At 62.1% G+C, this 14,007-nt stretch overlaps 1 protein-coding gene across 28 annotated transcripts in view; it reads left to right on the plus strand.

Annotated features, from left to right (window-relative positions):
* Positions 1–14,007, plus strand: part of PTPRS (protein tyrosine phosphatase receptor type S) — a 95,649-nt gene that overhangs the window by 34,608 nt on the left and 47,034 nt on the right. For all 28 annotated transcript variants that reach the window (XM_086699370.1, XM_086699369.1, XM_086699381.1 and 25 more), the window contains exons 2-5: positions 406–592; positions 7,211–7,356; positions 7,788–7,929; positions 13,167–13,355. In XM_086699370.1, the coding sequence (XP_086555496.1) occupies positions 502–592; positions 7,211–7,356; positions 7,788–7,929; positions 13,167–13,355 (568 nt within the window). In that variant the 5' untranslated portion in view covers positions 406–501. The remainder of the gene's footprint in view (positions 1–405; positions 593–7,210; positions 7,357–7,787; positions 7,930–13,166; positions 13,356–14,007) is intronic.

Here is a 14,007-nt window from a genome sequence, read left to right on the forward strand (position 1 = left end):
CCGCTGGGACGGCCACGCAAAATCCCACAGGCCCCGTGGCTTACGAACAGCAGCCCCGTGTGTCTCACGGTTCTGGAGGCTGGGAGTTCAAGATCAAGGGTCCTCTGGCCCCGTGCTCACGAGGCAAAGGGGCTGAGGGGGCCCTCTGGCTAGTCCCGTTCCCGAGGGCCCCACCCTTGTGACCAAAGGCCCTGCTTCCTAACACCGTCACACGGAGGGTGGGTTTCAGGGTGGGGATGTGGGGGGACACGCACCTTCCTTCTGCCTCCCCAGCGCCCCGCGACCCCTGCCCCATTGTCCCGTAACCCTTTCCCCCAACCCCATGACCCTCCTCTCCTCCCTCCGCCACGAAGGCCCCCCGGATTGCCCCTCTCCCCTCTCACGGCGCCTCCGTTGTCTCTGCAGACGCTGTCCCGTCTGACGCTGAGGCCTCTTCGTGAGGGACCGGGGGGGCCGTCGCCCTCCAGGGCGGAGGTCGGAGGTCGCAGGTAGCTGCCCAGCATGGTGCCTGCCTGGGGCCCCGGAGTGGCCTCTGTGGTCGGTCCCGTGGGCCTCCTCGTGGTCCTGCTGGTCGGAGGCTGCACGGCAGAAGGTAAGCGCCTCCTGCGGGGTGTGCGGGCGTTCTGAGTGTACACGTTTGCGAGTGGACGTGTGTCCCCGCCTCCTCCCCGGGTCTCTGTGCTCCACGAATGAGGCTGCCTGAAGCGCCTACCGGACCCCGGTCCTGGGAGGTTCGGAGGCCAGGGATAACGATGGCATAAACAGCAATACCAGTAACGACAAGGTCATCAGCTCTGTGCCGAGCCGGGTGCTAAATACAGACTTGGCCTGCTTAGAGCTGAGCGTGCTGGTTCCATGACCTTCCACAGGTGGAGCCAGGGGAGGCTTCTTGGGAGAGGGGGCATTGGAGCTGGGGCTTTGTGGGTGTGTAGGAGTTCGCTGGTGGAAAGCGCGTTACTGGTGAAGGCGCGAGCACGGAGAAAGGCCTGGAGGTGAAGAAGGGCTGGTGTCGCTGGGGGCGGGCGAGGCTTCGGTACTGGCGGTAACGTGGAAAGAATGAGGGTCACCTCTGGGCCCCACGCTGAGACCTGACCTACCGTCAGGGGCCCAGAGGTATCCGTCAGGGCAGCGGGAAGGAAGCAGGGATCTGCGGTTAGTCTGGGTGCGAATCCTGGCTTTGCCGTCGCCTGCTGTGTGACCTCGGGCTGGTGACTCAACCTCTCTCAGCCTCCCGTTTCCACCTGAATGAGACTCAGACACGTCCGCGTCTCAGCATTCCTGTGGCAAGGACGCACAATAAGGCCCCGTGTGCTGCTTGGCACGTAGTAGGCCCACGGTCCCACGTTACCACGGGCGCGGTAATTACCGCCGCCGGGTGAGCACAGAGACGCGCACGCTTGCCGCGTCTGTTTGTGCTTTTCCTTGTTTTCGTGTTGTTTTTTTAGCAAATGCCGAACGCATTCAGATCAGCCACCGCAGCCTGACGGAATGAACGCTGCTGTCACTGTTCCCGTCGTACAGACGGGGGAACTGAGCCACAGTGACGTTCCGTGACGGCCAGGAGGTGGCCAGGCTGTGTTTTGTGAGAGCCCCGGTTTCCTGACTGTCAACACCACGCTCCCCGCCCCCCCCCTCCCCCCCCCGGGCCAGTAGCTTCCAGCCGCGGCCGGGCTGTCATCCATCTGGTCACTTCCCAGGACCTGTGCCTCGCTGGGCTCTGTTCCCGGTGGTGGAACAGCAAGCCGAAGGCGCTAGGTGTTTTAGTATTTCATTCGTTCGTTCGTTCGTTTACTTATTTTTGAGAGAGAGCGAGAAAGATCACGAACGTGGGGGAGGGGCGGAGAAAGAGGGAGACAGAATCCCACGCAGGCTCCCTGCTGTCAGCACGGAGCCCAACGCGGGGCTCGATCCCGTGAACCGTTAGGTCACGATCTGAGCTGTAACCAGAGTCGGATGCCCAGTGACCGAGCCACCCAGGGGCCCTCATTCATTTATTTAATGCAGGGTCAGCTTGTTCCCTGGGGCGGGTGTCCCGGGCACTGTCGGGGGGGGGGGGGGGGGAGGGTATAGCAGCATCCCTGGCCCCACCCACTCTCCGCCAGGAGCCCCCCACCCCCACCCCCAGTTGTGCGGACCACAGGTGACCCCAGGCAAGAATGCCTCGCCCCAGCTGAGAATTACGAGTTTTACTTACGCGAGTTAAATAATGGGGTCACTGCCTTGACATCTTGCCGCGGTGGTTTTTGCCAGCCTTGGGGAAACTGAGGCTGCCAGAGCCTGAGACCCGTTGTGATTGAGGGGGCCACAGAATTTGGGGACTACCCTGGCCTGGGTTCTGTCGTGTGCCCACGGCAGATCTGTGCTCTCCCTCATTCGGTGTGTTTCTCATAAGCACCTACTGTGTGCCGAGCACTGGTTTAGACGCAGGACAAAAACGTCCCACCCCTTTCCGGAGCTCATCATCTAGCGAGGGAGAAGCACTGCGTGTGTTGGATGGTGGACATCTGGGGATGTGGGTGTAGAGAGGAAGGAATGGGGGAACATCAGGGAAGGAGGTGGCATCTGAGCAGAGACCTAAGGGAGCTGAGAAGCGCACCCTGTGGGCATTTGGGGGGGGGGGGGAAGTGTCCGAAGCAGAGGGAACAGTACATGCAAAGGCCCTGGGGCAGGACCCAGGAATGTTGGAGGAAGCCCGCGTGGCTGGAGTAGAGTGAGCGAGGGGGAGACAGGGAAGAGGGGAGGGCCTTGGGGGCCTCAGAGGGGACTTGGGGCTTCTCCTCTGGGAGAGTGGGAGTCCTGGAGGGCTGCGGGCAGAGGAAGGCGGCACCTGGCTCGGGTGCTCACGGGCGCCCTCTGGTGGCCGCCGCAGGGAGCACAGACGGGGTGAGGGCAGGGCCCAGGTGACTGCGTTGCTCCCAGTGAGCAGGTGGAGAATGTCACCCAGGTGGGCAGCTGGGGCTGGCTCAGGGGGCGCTCCGTTGGTGGGCCCTGGGTCGTTATTGCCCTGTCACTTGCGATGTCGCTCCTGCCCGACCCTCAGACCCAGATCTTCCTCCCGGAGGCGGAGGCATCTTGCCCCCGGAGGCGGGTCTGCTTCACAGGCGCTCTGTCCTCTGGGACCCCGCGGTGGGGGGGGGGGGGGGGGGGGTACAGGCACCATGAGCTGCGCCGCCTGCTCCAGGGAATGGCCCCGGTCCTCGGGGAGCCACTGAGGGTGGGGGCTCTCAGGCCACAGAGGGCCCACATGGGCAGCGGGAGCCCCCAGCCGGCTCCAAGAGGAGCAAGTTGTGCCCCAGCAAGGGCTTCTGGTCCTGCGGGGCCTTCCCAGGATGCCGTGGGGCAGGCCCAGGCGGGTTGGAGGGGCCCGGCGGGTGGGGTCTCTGGCTCTGGTCTGGCTTCTGCTCTGCAGAACCCGAGCTGGAAACACAGAACTCGGGCCGGAGCGTTCCACGCAGCCTCCGTGCTGTTCGTATCACCCCCCTGACTCTCAGGTCTCCTCGTGGGTGACACGGAGACGCCGAGGCGCTCTCGGTCCCGAGGACCCACCTCCCCGTTCGTCGACGGTGCTGTTTTCAGGGGCCGCGGGCCCCAGGTGGGGTCCCAGGAGCTTCTCGTCCATCACAAGCTGGGTGACCCCCAGCAGGTCTCACCCTTTCTGAGCCTTGGTTTTGCCTCTCTGGGTCCCCGGCGAAAGCATCACGCTGGGTGTCCCCTGGCCCGGGACGGATGGCCGCACCCCAGAGTGCCTTTCTTGTGTCGGGGCGGGGGGGCCCTTTGCCAAGAGGAGGAGGGGAGGGTTTGTCTAGACGGGAGACTCCAGGCGTCCACACGAAATGTCGGCGTGGGGGCGTGGCGAGCAGACAGGTCTCTTCCAGGCTGTGTGTCTGTCACCCCAGAGCCGCCTGGGGGTAGCCTGGGAGGGCGTCTGCCCTGCAGAGAGGGGGGGCTCAGGTCAAGAGCCCCATTTTCTCAAGGGTCACCGGGGAGTGGGGGCGGCCCCGTGCCCACCCTGCCGAGTGGCACGGGACCAGGTATCTTGGCCCAGCGTGGTCAAGGCTGTGAGGGGGGACGCCCAGGCGGCCGTGTGCACAGAGGAGCTCCTGACCCAGCCCGTGGTAACCTGAGAAGGCTCCCCAGGGGAGGTGCTGGCCTAGGGGAGCGTGTCTGGGCTCATCGACGGCTAGCTGGATGCCTCCTGCAGCCCACTTCCGACCCTCCTTCCAGGGGCTCCCGAGAGAGGATTTCCCCAGAAGTAAGATTCCTGCCCCGGCCACAGTGACTTTCCTCCGTGACGCTGGCTGGGGACACATATGGCCCTAGTCACCGTTCCCGAGGCTTGGAGGAGGGGCGACCGAGGCCGTCAGAGCCAGGGAGGGGCCGGCCCAGCCCCGGGCTCAGCAAGGAGCAAAACATCTGAATCAGGCCCACGGCCTGGAGGCGATAGGAGCTTAAGACGTGCGGCTGAGGACAGAAAGACCCCGGGTTCAAACCCGGGTGGTGTCGTCTGGGCCGTGTGACCTCACGGAAGCTTCTTAACCCTGAATCTGCACGACATGACGAACAGTCACGGCTTCGTGGGGCTGCACACGGCTGCCAGTTTTCAAGAGATGGCCGCTAAAGTCACACACGGTCACATCAGGGGGAGCAGAGCTTTGAATAAGGGAGGCGAGGCCACTCGGGCCACTGGGATGGGCACCCCTTGTTCAAAGCCTCGCCTGAGCCGTGGGTGGGAGAAGCCGGGGCCTGTGGGCACCAAGACTGGGCTCCCGAGGCCTCTTTGAGCTGCTTCAGGCTTCCAGGCATCCAGAATTTTCCAGGCGAACCCACGTGGGCCTCTGCTGTTTCCTTTGATCTCGGAGGCTTAGGGACCCAGGATTGCTGTACGTAGCTCGAGGCAGCCTCTTGTCTGCTCCTCCTCGGACCCCAGCCTTTTGCTTCCTTAATATTTTTCTTTTATCAGCTCACCTTTTTATCCAAATCTTGCGTTTTTTTAGAATATGCATGTTTTGGGGGAGAGTACAAGCAGGGGAGGGGCAGAGAGAGGGGGACAGAGGATCTGAAGGGGGTTCTGTGCTGACGGCACAGAGCCTGACACGGGGCTTGAACTCACGAACGGTGAGATCGTGACCTGAGCCAAAGTCGGATGCCCAACCCACCGAGCCACCCAGGGGGGGCCCTCAAAATCTTGTTTCTTAAGAAATCCCTTCTGGGGCGCCTGGGTGGCTCGGTCAGTTAAACGTCCAACTCTTGGTTTCCGTTCAAGTCCTGATCTCACAGTTCATGAGTTCGAGCCCCACATCAGGCTCGGGATTCTCTCTCCTTCTCTCTGCCCCTCCCGTGTGTATGCACTCTCTCTCTTTCTCTCTCTCTCAGAATAAATAAGTAAACTTAAAAAATCCTTTCTATCGGGGGTGTCTGGGTGGCTCAGTCGGTTAAGCATCCAACTTCAGCTCAGGTCATGATCTCACAGTTCGTGAGTTCGAGCCCCACGTCGGGCTCTGTGCTGACAGCTCAGAGCCTGGAGCCTGCTTTGGATTCTGTGTCTCCCTCTCTGTCCCCCCCCCCCCCCCCGCCTCAAAAATAAACATTTTAAAAAATTAAAAAAAAAAATCATTTCTATTTATCTTTTTTTTTTTTTTTTTTTAATTTTTTTTTCAACGTTTATTTATTTTGGGGACACAGAGAGACAGAGCATGAACGGGGGAGGGGCAGAGAGAGAGGGAGACACAGAATCGGAAACAGGCTCCAGGCTCTGAGCCCTCAGCCCAGAGCCTGACGCGGGGCTCGAACTCACGGACCGCGAGATCGTGACCTGGCTGAAGTCGGACGCTTAACCGACTGCGCCACCCAGGCGCCCCTCTATTTATCTTTAAATAGTTGTAAATCTCAAAAAGGTACCAGGTCGGAAGGGCTTCTCCCACTGTGTCCAGCCGCCTGGTTTCTCTCCTGGGGCGGCCCTCATCTCCGCACACGCACGTGCTCCCTTCCCCCCCCTCCCCCCCCCCCGCCCCATTTCTCTTTGGCCCTTTTTATGTTTCTTTTCACGCAAACAGGAACATCCGCTGTCCTTTTTCCCACGCGACAACATCTGTCCCTTGCTGTTCCTTCCCTAGTAGTGAGAGACGCACCCTGGTCCCAGGATACGTTTAGCCGGTCCCCTTTTGTTGGATACGGACGTTGTTTTCCGAGGGACCTTGCCAGCCCGTCCGGCCCTGGAAGCTGTTGGGAAAAGTCTCGGGAGTAACTGAATTCGTTGAACGAGATACATTGTAGCATCGCTAGGAGAGGAAATCCGTTGTCCCTTTGGGCCATTTGGAGGTTACTGGGAAAAGTCAGTAAGAAAGAAAGTAATGGTGATGTAACGCCAGGGACACTGTCACGTGTCCAAGGGGCGGAGCTGAGGCTGTGGACGGGGTTAAAGACGCAGCAGGCCCCGCCTTAGACCTTCTGGAGAGACTGAGTCAGTTGTGAGCCAGCCCGTTTCACGGCTCGGCTCGGCCGCCGGCTGGCCGTGCGTCGAAGCAAAAGCCTTGCTTCTCTGTGCCTAAAGTTTTATCGTGTGGGGACCGTGGCGGCCCCGGCACTCAGCGCTGTCCGAGGGTGAAATGTTGCGGAGCTAGCCCCCTGCATACACCAGGCGCCCAGTAAGTGCTTGCTTGCTGTGCTGCTTGTCAGCATCTTGGGCCTCAGGAAACCAGACCGCCCTTTCTGAACTTCTGCTCCCAGCGCTGACCCCTCTTGTTGGGACGGACGCCTCCCAGGGATTGAGAGGCTGGAGCCCCGGGTTGAAAATGCGGGCTCTGACCTCACATCCCTTGGTGCCTCACTTTCCCCACCTGTCCCAGCAGGGATCAGACCAGTCACCTCCTTCCAAGTCTTTAGGGCCAAGGACCCTCCAGGGCTTGGCCGGGCGCCACTGGGGGCCTCCAGGTGCCAAGTCTGAGGACCCCAGAGTCTTGGGGGAGGGCTCCCCATCCGCCGTGCCTCGGGAACACATGGGAGCGTGTGTGGCTGTGGTCTCGGGGGTGGGCGTGGGGAGGGCGTTCGGACTCAGCGTTTCTCTGCCTTCCTCCTTTCCCTCCCCTTCCCCGGGGCCCACGTGGTACTTTGTGGCTGGGTCGGGGATAGAGGGCACGTCTGCGTGGCCCCGTGGGGTCCTGGCCTCCTGCCTGGGCCCGCCACACCCCTCCTCTTCCTGCTGTATCTCCAGAGCCCCCCAGGTTCATCAAAGAACCCAAGGACCAGATCGGCGTGTCGGGGGGCGTGGCCTCCTTCGTGTGTCAGGCCACGGGCGACCCCAAGCCACGGGTGACCTGGAACAAGAAAGGCAAGAAGGTCAATTCACAACGCTTTGAGGTGAGTCTGGGGCGAGGGGGGACAGTCGGGTGGCAGAGCCCCCTCCGCACGCGGGGCGGCCGTAGCTCGGCCACAGACGTCGCAGAAATGTCTCCCGGGGGTCACACGGGCCGCCACCCTCCGTGGCCAGAGCAACTGTCCCCCCTCCCCGGCCGTGTGTCCCCGCCTGCCCCGGCTCAGGCAAGGCCCCGCCCTCTCTGTCTCGTCTCACGCACAGGATCAGCCGCACTTGTACATGCGGCACGATTCACGCGCCTGCCACACGGACTCCCCTGTGCCGCTCACGCACCCACATGCCCACACGCCCTCCTGCACGTCCCCGGGCCCAGTCTCTGCCCGTGGCGCATTTGTGCACAGGGTGCCTGTGGAGGACGCAGGCCCGGCCCCCGTCCCGGTCGCCGGCCTCACCTTTCTCCCCTCGCCCGCGGCAGACGATCGAGTTTGACCAGAGTGCGGGGGCCGTGCTGAGGATCCAGCCGCTGCGGACACCCCGGGATGAGAACGTGTACGAGTGCGTGGCACAGAACTCGGTCGGGGAGGTCACGGTCCACGCGAAACTCACTGTCCTCCGAGGTACTGGCCTCCCGGCAGGGGGGGGGAGGGGGCGGAGGTGCGGCGGGAGGGGGGGGGAGCGACAAACCTGAGAGGAAGAAGCATCGAAAGTCTTGCTTTGGATTTGTCTCTTTGGGGCACCGTGATGTCCCTTCCCCAGCCCGTCACACCACCGGGGTCCAGAGCCTGGCGGGAGGGATTTACTGAGCCTTTGCAGGAGAGCCGCGTTAAGGGACTAGCACTGTCACCATTCGTCATCTCGATCTTGTCCCTCTGATTACAAGAGCCTGGTCCACCTCAAACTGGTTCACGTCACAAAGGGAATTCGCCGATCCGTGTCATTAAAATGGCCACGCTGTGGCCGGCTTCAGGTTCAGCTAGATCCAGGAGCTCGTACGGTGTTCTTAGCCCTCACCCTCCCTCTGCCTCTGGGTTTGTCTTCTTCTTTTTTTTTTTTTTTTTAAATTTTTTTTTAATGTTTATTTATTTTTGAGACAGAGAGAGACAGAGCATGAATGGGGGAGGGGCAGAGAGAGAGAGGGAGACACAGAATCGGAAGCAGGCTCCAGGCTCTGAGCCATCAGCCCAGAGCCTGACGCAGGGCTCGAACTCACGAACCGTGAGATCATGACCTGAGCTGAAGTCGGCCGCTTAACCGACTGCGCCACCCAGGCACCCCCTTTTTTTTTTTTTTTTTTTAATTTTTTTTAATGTTTATTTATTTTTGAGACAGAGAGAGACAGAGCATGAATGGGGGAGGAGGGTTTGTCTTCTTCCATATTGACTGTATCCTCGGGATTCCCCCCCATCCGCTCCAGGCTCTGGGGCCACCACCCCAAAGAGAGGACGGGGTGGCCCAGGATGACTGCTCAGTGGCCCAGCTTGGGTCGGATGACCGTCCCCAAGGAGCAGATAGTGTCCCTGGAGTCCGGGGTGTGTCTGCCCACATAGGCAGGGTCAGTAAGGGGTTCCCCTAAAGGAATGGACGGGCACAAACAGGTACCCCCGCCTTCCCATACGTTCACACAGATCCTTCAGGAACCCTGCTTTGCTGGGCTGTTTTCTAAGCCTCGTTTGGGGGGGGGGGGCTGGGGGCACCAGGAAATGTCTGTCTCCTTACAAAAAGCCTCCTCCTTCAGACAGCCTCGCCACAGACTCCCCCACCCCCCACCCCAGCCTCTCTCTTCTGCCCGCTCTGTTGCAAGGTGGTTTTAGCCTCTAGTGCTGTGTGGCCCCGGGCAAGTTAATAAACCCCTCTGAGCTGCACTTCCTCACCCCCCAAGTAGGGAAATGACGCTGGCCGCAAAGGGTAGCTACGTGAACCAGGAAGGAGCGCTTGGCTGACCAGTTACCGGGCATCATTCTTCTCCGGTGCTCAGCGGGCGGCTGCCACCCAGCCCCTCTGTGCCCCTCGGGTGGGTGGGTCCTGCCTGTCGCCTACAGGGACACCCTGGCCCTCTCCTAGCTTTAAGCGTGAGCCCCAGGCAGCCCTTTGGTGGGAGGTGGCTACCCGGGGTGGCATTCTCTGGCATCACCCAGGGCAGCGGACCCCGGGGGTCAGGGCCACTTTGCGTCAGACCCTGGGGGTCATCTGCACGGAGCCCCTCCCTCAGAAGGCTCTGCCCCCACCGTCTGTTTAACAGGACGCCCCGTACTTTCTTTCGCGTGGGTCCCAAGACCCTGCAGGGGGAGGCCTGGTGGGGGGGGGGAGGGGGCGGGGAGTCTGCCCAGCCCGGCCCGCCCCGCCTCTGCCCAATAGATATTCTTGCCCTGACCTTTCCCGGGCACAGACGGAACAGCCTGCCTCCCGCTGTCCCGTGCCAGCCTCCATTGTAAGCGCTCGGAGAGTTAAAAGGACACGCTGTGAATCTATTAACCGCCCAGTCGCTGGGAGTCTGGGAAAGACCCGTCTGCTCTCCCCGCCCCCCATCGAGGCCTCCTTGGCTGCGCTCCGCTCTCCGGCCGCCCGGAGGACGCGGGGCCCGGGCCGGGTGCCCAGCCCCGGGGCCTCTGACCCAGGAGCGCCCGTCCTCCGGGCGTCCCCCACCCGGGCCCCGAGCCGCAGGGTCCCCCGGCTGAGCGGGGGAAGGTCTGGGCTCTTGGGCCCGGCTCTCCCCGCCTCCCTCCCCCCACCATCTGATTGTGGACCCCGCTCACGCCTCCCGTGCTGTTGTTTTAATTAAACTCCGAGGAATCGGGCGCAATGTGGTACGCGACGAACATTTTTGTTTAATTAGGAGCTCCTGGTGCCGTCAGACGCCACCCTGCTGCTGCCGCCCACACGCACTCACGGGGACCCCCGAGGGCTGCACGCTCGCGGGAAGGGCTCACGTGTGAGCACGCGTGGGGTGTGGATGCTTCCCGGGTGGGCGCACACCGGCTTTGAGCTCCAGGAATTGAGGCCTGGTGGTCTGGGCCTAAACTTCCCGTGACTCCACCGGGAGCCGGTCAGAACCACCTTTGGGGTTCAGGCCTCAGGCCCAGGAAGAAGAGCAAACCGGGCCTGACCCACCTTGGACAGGGTGCAGCCAGCTCCTCAGACCCGAATGGGTCCAGTCTGGGGGGTTGGGACTTCTGCAGCCGGCCCCTCCTAGTTTTCTCGGGGCTTAGCCGGGCCCCAGCCTTGCTGCGTCCTGGCCGTAGGACCCGGGGCGGGTATGTTTCTGTCCGAGCCTCAGTTTCCCCCGCTGTGAAATAGCTCCCACCTTTGAGGAGGGCACAGGAAAATACCTGCACGGCGCCTGGTTACGCAGTGGACGGGACTTGGGACTGGGGCCGTCGGGCCTCCACGCGCGGCTGGACGCGGGCCACCGCTTTCCCGTCCCCCTGGAGAAACAGGACGGTGCGACGCCTGCCTGCCTCTCCCTGGCCCCATCTTGGCTTTCTGTCCCCTGACTGTATGCCCGGGGCTCAGACCTCTCCCCCACGGGGGCTTTTTTCCAACCTGTTCCCCAGCCCCCCAGTCCCGTCCCCCAGAGCACTCACCAGGCGTCTGCTCCTCCTGGGCATTCGTAAGCAAATGCGTGCACGTCGTTTCTCTTTCACAAATAGCAGCGACATCCAGGTGGCAGGAAGCATTCTCTGTAAAACGCCAGAGAGCAAATATCGTTGACTCTGCAGGCCAGACGCTCTCTGTCGCAACATCTCAGCTCCGCTGCCCCAGCTGGAAAGCCGCCGTAGGTGATGGGGACGCAGATGGGCGTGGCCATGTGCCAATAAAACTTTATTCACAAAAAACGAGCAAGGGGCCGGATTTGGCCCCGGGGGCTGTAGTTTTTGATCCTTGGCCTGTACGTCTTTCCCATTGATCCCTGTGCACCGAGCAACGCGTCTGAGGCTCCGTAAGGTGACGTCTGCGTATTTCAGCATCGCGTCCCGCGGGGAGACCCAGCCTGTACGGAATGAGTTGAGGGATGTTTAGGTTGTCTCTGGCCTTTTGCCGTTGCGACTAGCTGCATTCCGTCTCCGGTGCATGTGCCCCGTGGAAACCGTAGATGCTGAGCGGAGGGTTGGGGGTCTCTGGCGGGTGGCACCAAAGCTCCTCTCCTAGTACGGGCCGTAGCGCCCCCTCTGGGCGGCTTAACGTATTCTCTCCCGGTCCTGGAGGTGGGAGGTCTGAGATCAGGACGGGGCTGCTTCCTCGTGGGGCTGCTCTCCGCGGCGTGCAGACGGCGTCTTCTCCCCGTGTCCCCATGGGGTCGTCCCTCTGCACACCTGTGTCATCACGTCTCCTTGTGAGGATACCATATTGGATTAGGACCCACCCCAGTGGCTTCAGTCTAATTTAATCACCCCCGTAGAGACCTGATCTCCAAATAATCACATTCTGGGGTCCCGGGGGTTCGGGGTCCGACGTACGAATTATGGGTGGCGGGAGGGCTCGTTTTGGCCACAACGGGGCTAGTGGCTGTTTCGATTTGCACTGAGGAGCCTGGTCCCTGGGCCTGGGGAGTCCTGTGTCCGTTGTGGATGGCAGGCCAGACCGGAGCTGGAGGTGTTAGAGGTCAGAGCAAAAGGGGCCTGGAGCCCAGGTGCTGGAGAGGGAGAACCGAGGTGGGACAGCAGGTGGAGGCGGGGGGAGGTCCCCGAGCCGCCTCCCTTCCGTGGCAGGACCCCAGCTCAATCAGGCCACAGAGTCCTCTCTGATTTTCAAGCTCGCAGACGAAGGCCGCCTGGCACTTAGCCGGCCCGCCTCATCGCCTCAGCCCGCGGCCATGTGCCTGCCGGTCACTGGACGTTGGGGGCTGAGGGTCTCCAGGGAGAGGGGCATTTTCTCCTCCTGGTGTCCCTCCTGCCCCCTTTAGCGTGGAGAGAAACTAGACCTTGGCCAGGGAACGGGGACATTGACACCTGGAGGCGTGGTGACTTTCCTAGGCTAATGGCAGCTGGGACTGAGCCGTTCCACTCATTGATTGGGCGCCTACTGTGTGCCGGGCCCTGCGCTGGGCAGTGGGGACACAGCGGTGACACAGATACGTCACGATAAATAGAGTCAGTCACTAAGATATTCTGGAGTGAGGGAGGCTCAAAATGGGACAGCCGAGACCAGTGGGGCAGTGGGAGGCGAGGGTCCTGGGTCTCTCCGGAGGGTGGTGAGGACCACAGTGGACGTGCGGCAGGGGAGGGGTGGGGTTCGGTTGATGTTTTTATGTATTTTTAAATATTTATTTTTGAGAGAGACAGAGGGACAGAGCGTGAGCAGGGGAGGGGCAGAGAGAGAGGGGGACACAGAACCCGAGGCAGGCTCCAGGCTCCGAGCTGTCAGCCCAGAGCCCGACGCGGGGCTCGAACCCACAACCGCGAGATCATGACCTGAGCTGAAACCAAGAGTCAGACACTTAACAGACTGAGTCACCCAGACGCCCGCGGTTTACGTTTTTAAAACTCCCTCTGGATGCTGTAAAGTACCCCCGAGGTCAGCGGTGCTGATATCGGGGCTGGATCATTTGGGGGGGGGGGGGGCAGCAGGGGCATCATGGGGTGTCGAGAAACATCCCCGGTCCCCGCCCCAGCTGTGGCGATCAGAATATGCCCAGACATCCCCAGACTCGCCCCGGGTGAGAAGCTCTGGTCTGGCCTGGTGCCCGCCCCCGTCATGTGGCGCTGATCCACGTCTCACAGGAGGAAACAGGCCACAGGAGCTCCCCCGGCCAGGCAGGGGCCGGACCGAGATCCTGCCGGCGCCCGAGCCCGCCCTGGAGGGCTGGCCGTGCGGCAACTGGGCCCCCGCCCTGTTCTTCCCCTGTCCCCACCCTCAGAGGACCAGCTGCCCCCCGGTTTCCCCAACATCGACATGGGCCCCCAGCTGAAGGTGGTGGAGCGGACGCGGACGGCTACGATGCTCTGTGCTGCTAGCGGTAACCCCGACCCCGAGATCACCTGGTTCAAGGATTTCTTGCCCGTGGACCCCAGCGCCAGCAACGGGCGCATAAAGCAGCTGCGGTCAGGTGAGCACAGGTGGCTGGGAGGATGCGGGAGCCACAGAGGGCAATAGGGGGAGGGCAGCGTCTCCGGGGCCCGAGCCCCGGGGACTAACGGGAGACGGAAAGGCAGCGGTGTGGGGAGCCACGGGGAATGGTGAGGACGGCCGTCTTCTGTGCCTAGCCACTGGGTACGTCCCGGGGCACGGACCGTCAAGATAATGGCGCGGCACGGGAGGCGGTTGGGGGAGAGCGCCTTCTCTGCCGAAGGCGTAGGCGTGTCCAGTGAGGATAGAACGGGGTCCGGCCGGGCCAGAGTAGAGAGGGGAGATGTCTAAGGCAAGGGCCAGTGAGTATTTCCAGTGCTGAGGCCGTGAGCCTCTCCGGAGGACGTTGGAGGCCTCAGACAGGTAAGGCAGTGGGGAGCCACAGAGAGCTACAGGCAGAGAGCATCTCCAAGACTGAAGCAGTAAGGAGGGGACGAGACACAGACGGGCAGCCCAGCCTGTGTGTCCCCGCCCCGGCTGGGCGGGAGCCCAGGGCCTCGGCCACCTTGGGACGGCTAGTCCACGGTTGTGCCTCGGCATAGCACCCACGTGCCCCATCTGTGAGTCTGTCTGTCTCGGGGGGCGGGGGGGGGGCGTGTGTGTGTGGTGTCACTCGTCCCCCCTGCTTCGTG

This window comes from Puma concolor, chromosome A2, assembly GCF_028749965.1.
Source record: "Puma concolor isolate L17-30 chromosome A2, mPumCon1.1.hap2, whole genome shotgun sequence".
NCBI lineage: Eukaryota > Metazoa > Chordata > Mammalia > Carnivora > Felidae > Puma > Puma concolor.